The 13,992-nt window shown below is 40.5% G+C and overlaps 1 protein-coding gene across 1 annotated transcript in view; it reads right to left on the reverse strand.

Moving 5' to 3' along the window:
* The window catches only part of LOC105388959 (intermembrane lipid transfer protein VPS13A), a 57,045-nt gene that overhangs the window by 42,185 nt on the left and 868 nt on the right, over positions 1 to 13,992 (reverse strand). Inside the window, exons 2-12 of the mRNA XM_048629602.1 lie at positions 13,665 to 13,887; positions 12,528 to 12,705; positions 6,468 to 6,667; positions 5,814 to 5,988; positions 4,254 to 4,527; positions 3,834 to 3,932; positions 3,358 to 3,493; positions 2,974 to 3,104; positions 2,441 to 2,644; positions 1,830 to 1,993; positions 244 to 388 (exon numbers count right to left, since the gene is read on the reverse strand). Of these exons, the coding sequence (XP_048485559.1) occupies positions 244 to 388; positions 1,830 to 1,993; positions 2,441 to 2,644; positions 2,974 to 3,104; positions 3,358 to 3,493; positions 3,834 to 3,932; positions 4,254 to 4,527; positions 5,814 to 5,988; positions 6,468 to 6,667; positions 12,528 to 12,705; positions 13,665 to 13,887 (1,929 nt within the window). The remainder of the gene's footprint in view (positions 1 to 243; positions 389 to 1,829; positions 1,994 to 2,440; positions 2,645 to 2,973; positions 3,105 to 3,357; positions 3,494 to 3,833; positions 3,933 to 4,253; positions 4,528 to 5,813; positions 5,989 to 6,467; positions 6,668 to 12,527; positions 12,706 to 13,664; positions 13,888 to 13,992) is intronic.

Consider the following 13,992-nt stretch of genomic DNA (forward strand, 5'->3'; position numbering starts at 1 on the left):
AGAGGTTATTGCTGCCGTCTCAAATCTGAAATGCAGTGACTAGGTCTATGGCTGTACAGGCAAGCCTAGCGTTAACCTTGGGACGTCTTCCGGATCGCTGCACTGACGATCATATGCCTCCAGCTGATAGTGGCTGAGGAAGGCCGAGGATAGACGTTGGGGCTTTTCTGGGAGAAAGCCTATGTCCTGCAGCAGTCATACACGGCTGAAAATGACGATGATGGTGTAAGTACGAGTATGCACCTGGAACGTGCACTCCGCGTGCAGTCTGTCGTACAGCTTCTCCTCCAGCTCCATGCAGGTGGCGTCCTCCAGAGCTAAGTTGGACGGCTGCAGGTCGGACTTGATCAGGACGCGGTCGATGTCCAGCACTATTATGCGGCCGGGCCTGTAAATGAGATGACATGTTTTAGGGATGGTAGAGTACAAATAGTTAGCCTTTTACTCGAATGGTAGGTATCTACGAATATAACATATTTTCTTTTTCTTTTGTCTAACATTAAATGAATTCGTTATAAGTACCTAATGATGAACAGTGGTCCAGTAAGGCAGCGTTCCCACTACGCCGGACCGGCAGATCTGCCGAAAACCGGACACCGGACAGAGTGTTCACATTACATCGGATCCCGGAAGAAATTCAGACAGTCCTCAGTTGAATTTGGACCTGCGCGCACAATGGACGACGTTCTACCGGCAATTCGTAGTGACAAAACGTTCGGTAGAAATGCCGGGCTCGGCAAAAATGCCGGACCCGGGATAATGTGAATAGCTTCATATAAATTGTACAGCCACTAGCTCTTCCGGCAGATTTGCCGGCGCGGCAGATCTGCCGGTCCGGCGTAGTGGGAACGCTGCCTAAGAGGAATCTTGGTGTTGCCTTCAAAACGGCTTACCTATGTAATAATAAATAAATAAATAAATAAATAAATATGTGGGGACATCTTACACACGGCCATCCGACCCCAAGCTAGGCAGAACCTGTGTTATGGGTGTCGGACAGCTGATATATCTACACAAATACATAGATAGATAGATACTAAATATAAATAATGATGAGAGAAAGTCTTCTTGCAGTAATACACCAATAGTTACCGAGCGGCATAGCACGCACGAATGGCGTCGCGTCGTAGCATCATCAGCCAATAGCGGCCGAACAGTATATCACGAACCAATAGCGTCGCGCTATTTGGCTGTGGTAGAGGACCTAATAAGCATGTTATCTATATAACACTGACTTGTCACGTCCCTGGTGCAGCGCCACGGAGGCTCCCTTGAAGTGCGCGTGCAGGTGCAGCGGCGGAAGGCGGCACCCAGCGCCACCGGGGACCACGAGGGACCAGGGGTTAGTAGCTCTTGGGATAGGAGCCTCCCCGAGTGTCTTAATGCCTGTGTGTTATATACGTCCAACGCACTGCGTAATCCTCTCACTACGATGACAAACCCTATATAGACACGTAAAGAAGATGTTCTTGCATCGCCTGCTATGCAAAATGGAAAATAGCGACCTTGACGCAATATAGAGAGCATAGCACCAATGGCGACGCGTCGCAGCGTCATCAGTCAATAGCGGCCGAGCGGCATAGAGTGAGCCAATGGCGTCGTGCGGTTTGTGCGGTCTATACTCACTTGTCACGTTCTCAGCCAATAGCGGCATAGAAATGAGCAAGCGTCGCGCGGGTTGGCCCTCGATAATAGAGGACATAACATAAATACATAGCATTTCGCGAATTTTGAAATTCTGATTTCATTTTCGGGCTTAGATATACCATGCTGCACATGTAGGTTTCGGCTTAGTATACCCTTTTCGCAACACCCTACATAACACTCACTTGTCATGTCCCTGGTGCAGCGCCACGGAGGCTCCCTTGACGTGCGCGTGCAGGTGCAGCGCGCGGGCGGCGGCGCGCGCCCCGCGGCGGAGGGCGCCGCCCAGCGCCACCGGGGACCACGAGGGGCGGATTTGGAACAGGTTGATTAGCTCTTGGATCGCGTGCTGGAATGGGAAATGTGTAGGTATTGGTTTTGGGAATATTGCTACTTAACTATTGTTTTAGGCGATTAGCGTTACCGTTAGCGACTCTGACTGTGCAGAAGGTTCGATTCCCGGCCGAGGCAGATATTTGTTAAAAAAACATTATTTATCCCCTGCTCTTGTCTGGCAAGCGTGAAATTTATGGCAATAATCTTTCAGTCTTGGAGGAGGCTCATATCCTATAGTTATAGTGGATAGTCCACTAATGAATATGGAATATGCACGCGCGTTGCGTATTAACGAAGTTGTTAGGAAGGACAAGGGGAAAATTCATGCTTGGGTTTTTCACAAGTGTGAAACTGGGCCTCTACCTGTTAAGATAATCTAAATATACTAGCATTACATCTAGTCATATGCAAGAAAATGACCAAAGATTATAATAAAACCTACGCAGCAAACAACCCTTACCTCATTATAACAAAAGTCAGCCGGTTCAACCAGCAGCTGAACCCCGTAATCCGCCTCATTATTCACCGGGTTCCTCTCGAAGTCCAGTGACAGGAAGTTGACAGAAGTACTGGGGGAGGTCAACTTGGCCGGCAGCAGTAGAGGGATGAGGGCGTCGTCTGGACCCAGCCCTTCCGCTACTATGCTCTCGGCTCGGCAGGATAGCTGGGAATGGGAAAATAGTTATTGATGGAAGAATATTCGACTAAGCTTCGTTACTATTGAGTAAGTTTTGGGGAAAGATATGGTGCACATGAATAAATGCGAGTAAAAATCAATTACCGGAGAAAAAAAAACCGTATTATTCGCCAAAAGCTGAAATTATAAGAGGTCCTCATGAACAGCCTTTCTAAATATCGAATAAATACGTCTTGGAATTGAAATCGAAGTGTTTTCCAAAATTTCATTTATGAGCTAGTATATTGATGACGGTGGTAGTCTATTCCTCGGATCACCTTAGTTAGTAAACGACAGTGTACTTATTAACAACGTACCTTATAAGATTTGGCGGAAGGTCTAGTTTCGAGTGACACGAGGAACTGCGTCAACGTCAGCGCGAATATTTCCTTGTCCCGGTTCAGTAGCGTTATGGAACTGTTCGCCAACGTTAAGTTTATTTTGTGCTCTGAAAACAATGTAAAAATATGTATGTATATTTTTAATTTACTCTTTAATTTCTAAAATTACAGTAGGTAAGTATCCCGTAAATAAGTATTAGATTCAATTATGTAAACAAATGTATGACGTATTTAAAAATATATTAATATTACATATCAATACAACTACAGTACTACAACCAATAAAAAACACACACCTCCTGGTGTGTATTCCCAGCAAAAGGGCTCCGACTCAGCATGAGCTGTATAGAAACCACATACCAATATACTGTTTAGGCTTGTCCTGCCTCGGCGCACCCTCCACGTAGCCGATCAGCTCGCAGACCTTCTTCTTCTCGGGGCTGGACAGGTGGCTCCAGAGGGACTTCTGCTTCTCGTTCTTGGCTATTAGCTGGGCCTGGAGAAATTTGTTCATATTTTATTAATGGAGATGGAGTAAATTTTGCTTCTAGGTTTTTTTTTATAAGAAATTTCCTTGTAGGTCCCTCACTGCACTTAAAATCCATATATTCGTTTGTCATATGGTAAGTACTAATGAAACATAAATATGAAACACGGTATAAATTGGCGAAAGAAGCACGTAGGGGCTACTTGCTTGACGAAATTCGAAGTTTCGGAGCGCTTCTGCGCTAACCACTGACTCGCCACTGACAGGTCTTCGAGACTTAGTATTTCCTCAAACAAGAGTAGACTGTCAGTCATAAGTGGACATTAGCAGCAGTAGCTTTTTGCCTTACCTTAGACTCTTCTCCATCAGAGCTTTTGTCAGTCCACGGCTTCCACCAATCAGAATCGCTCTCTTGAATTTCTACTAAACTCGATTCTTTTGCATGCAGCTGAAAATATAACAAAGGTGAATTTGTATGTGTTTTAAAGTAACCATTTTGTAATAAATCTAAATGCCAATTGATTTGGTTCCTTCTCTTCCAAATTTGATACCCATTTATTGGACCCTTGATAGACACACTGTACTATGCTCCCGTAGTTAATTGCACACTTTACAACAATAACAATGTACAATCAGGTGGACATAATGCTAAAAGCATTTTTTGACAGTCAACCTACCAGGAGGTTGAGAGAGTGGTAAGTAAGTTTGTTTAAACAAAAATATAATTTAAAACATTACTATAATGGACTAGAAAAGCCATAAATTTTACCTGAATCTTAGCGTGCTCGCGCGCAATCAGAACACTGATAACCGGCAGACAATCCTGGCACTGCTGCAGATCCAACTTCAACTCAGTATCGTGAGGACTGTTTAGAACACTCATATACGTCTGTTTGTACTTGAGGTAGTTCTGTCTGTGAGTCTTGATGGCTTGCCAGGTGTACGGGCGCACGCGTTGTTCTAAGACTGCGTTGTAAGCGTATAACCACCATTTTTTTACGGATTGGGATAGTGGGACGCCAGGGTGGAGGTGGCGGTATTGTCTGGAATATAAGATTATTTTTTGTTTAGCTTTTTTTTCCTTGTAGGTACGGTGGCCTGCGCCTAAAAGTAATCAGGCGAATTGGAAACAGTAATGCCATCTAGTAACCAGCTTGTAAATATAAGTTACGGGGCGGTGGCGGTAATAATAACAGCATAATGATAGCATATTTCGAGAACGCTATCATGGTCGGTGATAGTCTGAGTGGTTAAGCATTCATGAATTGATGCGGCGGCATGAGGTCCCTGTGTTCAAGTCCTCCACTAAATAGTAAAACTATTGGTTTTTATTTTTAAATGCCTTTTAACATTCTTGATATCAGTAGTAAGCACCGATAAGTAATATTTAGAAGCCAAAGCGATTTATAAAACGTTGAGTGGAACGCAAGTGTTGTATTGTCTCAAAGAACTTTGGGATTCATGATCACATATACTTAATATATAATAATAATAATATATAGTTCTACCCTCAATCTTATGAGAACAACTCAATAAATAAAAAGAAGCAAGTTTTAGTTAGTCGTCCGCTACATTGCACCTGACTGCTACTAACTATTGTAGATTATTGATCCCATCAAGTGTGTTATTGATTAACAATCAATTTCAATTTAGTTTTTTAAATACTAACAAACCCTTAATCGAATTAAAAAATTAAAAAAAGAAAGTAAAGGAAACTTCTATCATATTATGATCTTTAAAGTCACAAAAAACAATAACAGGATGCGAAGTAAGTATCAACAAATTCGTAATAACTCATGCGGCACCGCCGCGCCACGCCTTAACAACTACGCCACAGTCACTATGACGAAATTGTAAGAAATTAACTACCTAATATACACAGTAGTAAAAACAGCGAATACAAACAATATCGTACTGCTCAAACACTCTTACTTATAGAACAACAACATGCACTTATCAAAACACACGTCCAATACGTTGTAGTTACAAGGTTTTTACTAGATGGCATCACTGTGCGGACCGTGCCTGCATACTTTTAGGCGCAGGCCACTGTACCTACTAGATGTTCAGAAAAAACATAATACCCATGGAAAGTGGAAGCAGTAATTTAACTTTGCCTACGACTTAATAAAATATATAGCCTTATAGGCACTAATGTAAGTTTCATGGTAGGTGGAACATTTTTCTATTCACTATTTGAGGGCACATCCAAAAATCAAGCCGTAGCCGCGAGAGTGAGAAATCCGTTCGCATAATGTACGAGTATCTTTAATTGCGATCGTTACACATAAACATAAGCTATGATAAAACAATCCTCACTATTCCTCACCTATTAATATCCATCCTCTTTATAGACGATATAAGGTTGTCCATAGACAGGTACTGTCGGCGAGACAAGTGGAAGTTGAAGTCCTGTACTAGCGCGTCCACAAGTAGCTTGGGCACGCGCGGCTCGCCCGAGCGGTTCAGTATCACTTTGATCTTGCACGAGAACGGGTCCACCACTGGAAGAGTAAATATTGTATGTAAATACAAAAGCCCTTATTATTATATGCACAATTTTTTATGACTAAGCAAATGGAAAGAACTTATAATCTCTTTCACCAATAGTGGTGCTGGTACCGAGCGCTCCTTCCCGCCACAGTAGACTCAGCATGTCATCGTTTATCATTTTTAAAGGCAGCAATGTCAAAACTTACAATCGTCTGTTCAAATTTTACCTTATAATAAGCTCCGTACAACTCATTTTCCAGTAAGCCCATATTATTATATCCAGCGATATAATATAGGATGTTGCAAAAATGGTATAAAGTAATATGCCGAAAGGTGATTCAGGGGGTCAATCTGAACAACATGTTTTCTACAAGTTTGGAAATTCGCGAATCTAAACCTTCAGAATGAACCCCTGAATCAGCCCTTTTCGGCTTAGTATACATACCCTTTTTGCAACACCCTGTATAATTAGGCTGCACAATGCGCTCACCGGCGGCGGGCGCGGGGTCGGCCCGCAGCACACTCAGCATGTAGTGCTTCCAGTTGTAGTACTGCACGGGGGAGATGTTCGTGACCTGCTGCTCGTCGAGGGTGCTGGCTCCACACGCCCAGTACACGCTCAGGGCGGTGATGCGGACTAGTTGGTAGATGGGAGAGGTTCCCGCGGTGGAGACTGACGGCTTCCATTTGCTGTGGAAAGAGTGGGTGTGAAATTAGGGGGATTGGATTCTGGTTGGAGTGAGTGTGAAATTCGGCGAATTAAATTCTCCTTTGTGAATAAGTACCCAAAGGAGAATTTAATTCGCCTTTATTATTTTGTCTTTACTTATATTTGTGTCTGAATTAATGCAATTTGTTGTTTTCTTTCTGGGCCACAGATGGTCTTAAATGGTCTTAAGGCTGTCACTAAAGCTAGAAGAAAATCAGAATCTGTCAAATCTAGTGAGGGGGGTTGAGGTATGCGGGGCGTTCTCCGGACAATGACATGAAATTTTAACATAGTACTCGAAAACATTAAAGTGAAGACATGCCACTTTGTTAAACATATACTAAGTAAGTAATATTGTTTTGTAAGTGATACGAAAATATTTATTTTTATTTGAAAGTATTTTTAATATTTAATCATTAATTATAAAAAGTCGTGCCCGTGCCGATATTTATACAGGTTGTTGCAAAAAGGGTATACTAAACTAAGCCGAAACCTATGTGCAGCATGTTATTGATGTTATGTCTAAAACCCTGGAAATGAAATCGGAATGTAAAAATTTGCGTTTTTTTTTTTCGCGAATTAAGTATAGCCTCACTTGGGGGCAGATTTTAATATAAGAGGGACTACAGGGTGTTGTATTAAAAAAAGTATAGTTAGCCAAAAGGGCGTTACTCTGAATAACTTTTATCCTACGTATTTTTTTATATTCGTGAAAAAAAAAACGCTTCTCCATATATTTTTTTTTGGTCACGTGACTTTTTAGTTAGACGACCTGTTTTATTTTGGTGTTTTAAAAGCAGAACAGTAGTTTGCAGAACTCTGCATATACAGGGTGTCCCAAAAGGTTACGTAGCTGGCAAAGGTGGTGATATGGGGTGGTCTGGGTGAGGTATAATATGTACTTAAGTATGTGCATTTTGGATATGATAGAAATAATATTTTTGTTTCTTAAAACCAAAAAAAAATAAAACCTTGTTGCGCTCTTTTGCTCACTGTAAGTACCTACAAATATTGCTGTGTTAAAAAAATTGCGGTTTTGTAATAACGATTATAAAAAAAGTTATTTTCAAGTCAAGGAGTCAGTACCTAATTACAATTTCAGTCAACACCAGGTGAACTGAAAAAAAATAGATAGTTCTAATTATTCTATAATCACTTTAGATCGCAAACATTGTAACTCCACTTTTCTCGGCGAAAAGTCAATTAGTGTCAGTTGGTGTCAATTAGGGCATGCAATACCGGAATAATTTTCAATACCGGTGTTGAGTTTCGGTATTACTACTTCGGGATTCCGGTACTAATACCGGTATTAGACTTTCTTGTTGTTATAAATGGCAAATATTGTGTTTAAAGGACTATAGGCCAAAATTAAACAAGAAAAGGCAATCAAATTCTGTAATTATAGATATAGATTTCTACGACAATTGAGTATTAGAGTTAAAATGATAGATTTGAAAAAAAAAATTTGGTGTCGGTTTACGCATGGGCAACAGTAGATTTCCAACGGCCAAAAACTACATTAAACTATTGGAAACAAGTGCGCTTTCATAGTATATAAGAACACAAGGCTAACTATACCTTAATCGCTTTATTTATAGCCTAAAAAGTCCGATTCCGGTATTACTTCAATACCGGTATTAACTTTCAATACTGGTATTGAAAAATACTTATTTTTTTTCCGGGTTCCCGGTATTGCGGTATTGTATGCCCTAGTGTCAATAGAAACGTTTATTGAATTTACATGTTTTGTTTTACTCTTTATTCGAAAAAAAAACTGTATTCCGCATTTTACAATTTATTTTCCTCTAAACCAGAAACCGTGATTTTTAAACAAGAAAATTTAGTAATTCCCTTTATTCTCATATACAACGTGCGATGTAGGCGAGCGTGAACGAAAACTATGCAATAAGCCTTTGTTTTTATTACTACTTTACTAAAATAAAATAACATACTCAACAATGTTAATATTTTTTTTGCAATATTGTTTAATTAAAATCTAATTATTAACATGAATTTCAACTTTTTTTTGCATCTATGCGTCGAATGACGGCATGACGGCGGCTGCAGCTACGTGCTGTCCAGACCTCCAACCAATCCCACCAGTACTGCAGGTTGCGTCGAATACAAGCCATTCTCTTCGACTTGACAAAACAGGTGCTCCTGGAAGGGCCATAAATCGCACGGCACCCGTACCGTATAGAGGCAACGGACTCCTTTGCAACAGCCTCCCAGATTCCTAAGTAGCCCATGCACTGCATGGCGAGCACAGCTCCAGCAATGGACAACATTTCAAAAAACTAAAGCTGCTATAAATCGGAAACCATTTCGAGATTTAGCTATAAAGGCCACGAAAAAAATATTTTTGAATTTTTTGGATGTATCATTTTGGAGAAATTCATAAAATAGTCAAAAACTGCTGATGACGTCATGCATTAGGTGCGATGAATTTTGTTGCTCAAAGCCTATCGATGAAAAAAAAAAGTAACTGTCACTGTCATTTTTGATTGACGTTGACGTTTTATCGTGACGTTTTGTTGTTTATTTGGGTCATTTTCATAAATTCTGTTCCGACACTTTTTGACTTTTTTTTTTATTGATCGTATATAAAATGGTTATTACGCATTAAGAGATGACCCGCTATATAATATGTCCCAGAGCATGCCACCGCCTACATAGCTAAAAAAATTGGGGTAAGTACATTATATTTATTTTAAAATAGTAATATATTATGCATTCATGTGTTTCAATTATGCTTGACTGGAATGCTTAGTAAAATTATTTTTTCATGATAAGTATTTTGTATCATCAGAATTATCAATGTCACACTTTTTTTTGTCATTTGAAAATGACCCATTTGCTGGTTGGCACGTAAACAAAGTTTATGTCACCTGTCAGTTGTCAGTGTCATTTATGTTTTTTTTTTCGAGACTAAGGCAAAGGACTTAAATCAAAATTGAGCCTAATATGTGACGTCACTTCCGGTTTTAAAATAATAAACTTTAAAGTTAAAAATAACATGGAAAAAGAAATGTACATGAAAAATAAAAAAATACGGGTCCTCTAATTTTTAATAAACTTTCCGAATAGCTAATAAAAATGTAGGGTAAAAAAAATGAAATGTTGTCCAAAATCCTTGGGATGTCAGCCCTCTAGGAACGCGGTTACTATTTTTAAGCTAAGAGCTAGTTCTCATCCTGCTCCGACAGTGAACGAACGCAAAGTATTGTACCCACTATCGATCACGCATTTCGGATGCCAAACTGACTGTCCGAAAGGTCGAGACCGTACCACCACGTACTACAGAGGTATGACTCGTTCGAAGAGCTTGTCAGGCTCTTACAGCAGTTAGATGTGTCGGTCAACGGAAAGATAATCTACAGGCCTGCTTTATTTATTTAGGAGCACTAATGTGGCCTCCTTTCAGTCATTGAGAAACTCACTGGCACTCAGGCTGCGGTTGAACAGGAAGATAGACTGTCTAAACAAATCCTTTTTAGGCTAGTTAAAAAAAAACTTTAGGTAGGTAGTATGTTAACTAGAACTACAAATAAAACAGTAATATATGTATGTGTCTCCTCTTAAAGTTGGTCACGAGGAGTTACGATGATTACGATCTGAGGTGACGCTGACGATATACAAGGTGTTGCAAAATGGGTATAAAGCTAAGCCAAAAGTGGATTTAGGGGTCATTCTGATCCACTTTTCTTCAACAATTTTGAAAATTCACAAAATAAAACCTTTTACAAAGAAACTTATTCGATCACGTGACTTTTTACTATAAAGACCGAATTTATTTTTCGAGAATTTCCAAAACTAGTAGAACAAAAGTTGTTCAGAATAACTCCCTGAGTCACCCCCTGTTGGCATAGTATAATCTTTTTGCAACATCCTATATAGGTAATATCAGGTTTACCTGAGCCTGTAGAGTGAGATTTGACCTGGCAAGGGGAGTCACAATAGATCTTTTAGGTTGCAGTGGCGAATGGGCACTGGTTTCCCTGCCCTTTTCTATAACTATAACTATATGTAATTTTATGGCAATTCAATAATGGTATGACATTTACATATTTGAAAAAATAATAAAAAATATAGGTACATTACCATAATAAAAAAAAACTGGTTCAGCCCTTCCTTTAAACTTATAACACCCCTCTATTTCCTTCAGGAGTTCAAAAGCTGTGTTAAATACATATTTTTTATGAGTTTTTTTTAATACTAGACGACCGTATGGCGTAGTAGTTATTGACCCTGACTACTGAGCCGAAGTTCCCGGATTCGATTCCCGGCTGGACCAGATCTTTGTTTAAACACAGATATTTGTTCTCGGGTCTTGGATGTGCCCGTAAAATGGCAATAGGCCCGCCCCCTATTACATTGGGATTTAAACAACACTGGCGAAAAGTGGGTGCAGCAATGCACCTCTGCCTACCCCGCAAGGGAGTACATTTTAGGCGTGAGAGTGTATGTATGTGTGTATATATGTAGATAAAGTCGCACTTAACCGCTTTTTTGCAAAGCTTGTTAAATACCTTCATAGATTTAAAAAAATATGTACATTTTAGTTCTTCAATTTTTAAAAGTACTTATACTTTTGAACACCCTTTAGTGTACAGACTACCACATCTTAAAATATATATTATAAAAAATTACGGTTTTTGGTTTCAAATAATACAAATTGAGAACTTAATTTTCAACACCCTGTATATTGTGTAGCTTACCTAGCATACACAACCGTTAAAATAAAATAAAGTTAAATTATTACCCCTCAGAATATAAACAGGCTCGCGCTTTGGCATACTGTATTGACCGTATAGTTCTTATTCGGAGAATCTAATAAGTGTCATTATTTGTAATGTTTACCTTTATCTATGCATCTGTAACTCTATAGTAAAAAATGTAAACAAATCGAAAAGGCGAAATGTTTTCTAATAATTTTCAGCTTTTCTCCATCTAAAATGTTTAGAAAATTAACTTTTCATAGCAAATGCATATTTATTATAATATTTGCAGTCATCATTTGTTGATTTAATCAGTTTTTGTGAAATATTTGATTAAAAATAAAATGGCGTGGGTATCGCTCCTAACAGGCCGCCACCAGGGCGACGACTGAAGAAATCTGAAATCTGTCACGGCGTCATCATTTTTAAACCGGAATTTATTAGTTTTTTGCCAAAAAAGTTGACTTCTGGTCCATTAAATCCAACTCTTTAAGGTAACTTTGTTAAGAATTTAATTACCTACACATACATATAAGATTCCATGAATATGGGCCCTCTGATTTCGAGGGTTTTTTCATAATAAGTCGAAAAATGGCAAAAGACATGGTCTGTTTGCAATTTTTTTTAACATACTTATTATAATCCTGCACCAATTTCTAAGCAAATATCATGTTGAGTATACCCTCTGCTACAATATATATTTTTTTCAAAGTGATAGAAGCTACCGTTTTTCCAATCTAATCAAGTATATCAAACCGACTTTAGCATTTTAGGTTTCGTAATCCCCTTAACATCACAAATAGACACATAAAAGATAGTTTTATATGAAGCTCTTCAGCTGTGCGGGCGGCGAAGACTTCGTATTTCGGCGTTGCATCGGTCATGGACGCGGCCAAAAACACCTCACATACAGCTTTAGGCAAATCGGATTGTTCTAATATTGTTTTGTATGTCGGTTACCTACTTGTGGCTTTTATTATTATAGGTATTAGCATAGAATAACGAGTACAAGCTGTTAGCTGTGCTAGTCTCGTTATTCTATGGTATTAGGTACTTAAGTTAAAAAAAGACCTTTGCCAGGCATGCATAAATTCATTAAACCTAAGTTAACATTCTATCTTACCTATTAGTAGTCTCAATAGAGATGCTCTGCAAGCACAGCCCGCAAGCGAGCGGGCCGTCGCGCGAGCTCACGGTGTCTTCATATCGGATGTGCACATTGCGGATGTACACTTGTAAGTTGTTCACCATAGCCGTGTACAGGCTTTCTACGATGTCTTCGGGACCGCTGAGGATCTCTGCTGTGGACCAAAGATTTGTGAGTTGAGTCGTTTTATGAACTTAAAATAGCTGGATTACGTTGTTTTTTCAGGAGGTCGTGTCTGAAACTGTATACAGTTTTTGGTTACACACGTTAATAATTGGTCAAACTTCTGGGCGTCCATCGGTGGGGGGTGCGTGATACCGCTAGAATTAGTAGTAGTATGTAGGATGAAGTTGTACGCTAAAGACCTGAAAAAGCTGGATGTTCTGATTTGACACAGAATAGAGAAGAATGGCGCACTTTAATGTCGGAGACCAAGATCTAATTCATGGGTCACTGGGGCTCGGGACATCTTCATAATTGCCGCCAGAGTCTTTACCAACTTGTTTTCGTGTGTTGTGGCATTTCTCCTCTTTCAGTACATACCATAATCGTCGCAAGTGTCTTTACCTACTTGTTTTCTTTCTTGTCATGTATCCTCTCCCAGTACCTACCATCGTCGGCGGGCGCGCGCAGCCTCCTCCTGCCCCGGGCGCGGCACAGGCGCTTCTCCCGCTCTCGGTCGAAGCCGGTGTTGGACACAGAGGGCGCCACCAGCAGCAGCGCGTCCTCCACCGCCGCCGCCGCCATCTAGTTGCGATGGGTAACACTAGATGGCGCTAATATGCGAGCGCACTATAACCGCCGCGAGTGTCTTTACCTACTTGTTTTAGTGACTAGATAGCGCTATACGGTCGAATATAAGCGCCGCCATTTTGCTTTACAGCGTCATAATCGCCACGAGTGTCCTTACCTACTTGTTTTAGTGACTAGATGGCGCTACACCACGGTCGAATGTAAGCGCCGCCATCCTGTTTTACAGCGTCATTATCGCCGCGACTGCCTTTCGCTACCTGTTTTAGTGTGTTATGGTGCTTTTTCAGTACATAACATAATAAACGCGAGTGTCTATACCTACTTATTTCCGTGTATCATTTACCCTCTCCCAGTACCTACCATCGTCGGCGGGCGCGCGCAGCCTCCTCCTGCCCCGGGCGCGGCACAGGCGCTTCTCCCGCTCGCGGTCGAAGCCGGTGTTGGACACAGAGGGCGCCACCAGCAGCAGCACGTCTTCCACCACCACTGAGACTGGCGCGCGCTGAAGAGAGCTCCATGGTATCTGGATGGAGATCCGGCCGACTGTGCCGATTTTGACGTCGATTGGTAGGTCTAGCTCGAACTGGAAGACAAATATACAGTTTTTAAGGTCTCTGAACATGGTCAAAGCTGGACAAACTACGAGTATACTCTATCTCTTGCCCATCTCATGTTCATAACTACCCTT

Source organism: Plutella xylostella, chromosome 23, assembly GCF_932276165.1.
Source record: "Plutella xylostella chromosome 23, ilPluXylo3.1, whole genome shotgun sequence".
NCBI lineage: Eukaryota > Metazoa > Arthropoda > Insecta > Lepidoptera > Plutellidae > Plutella > Plutella xylostella.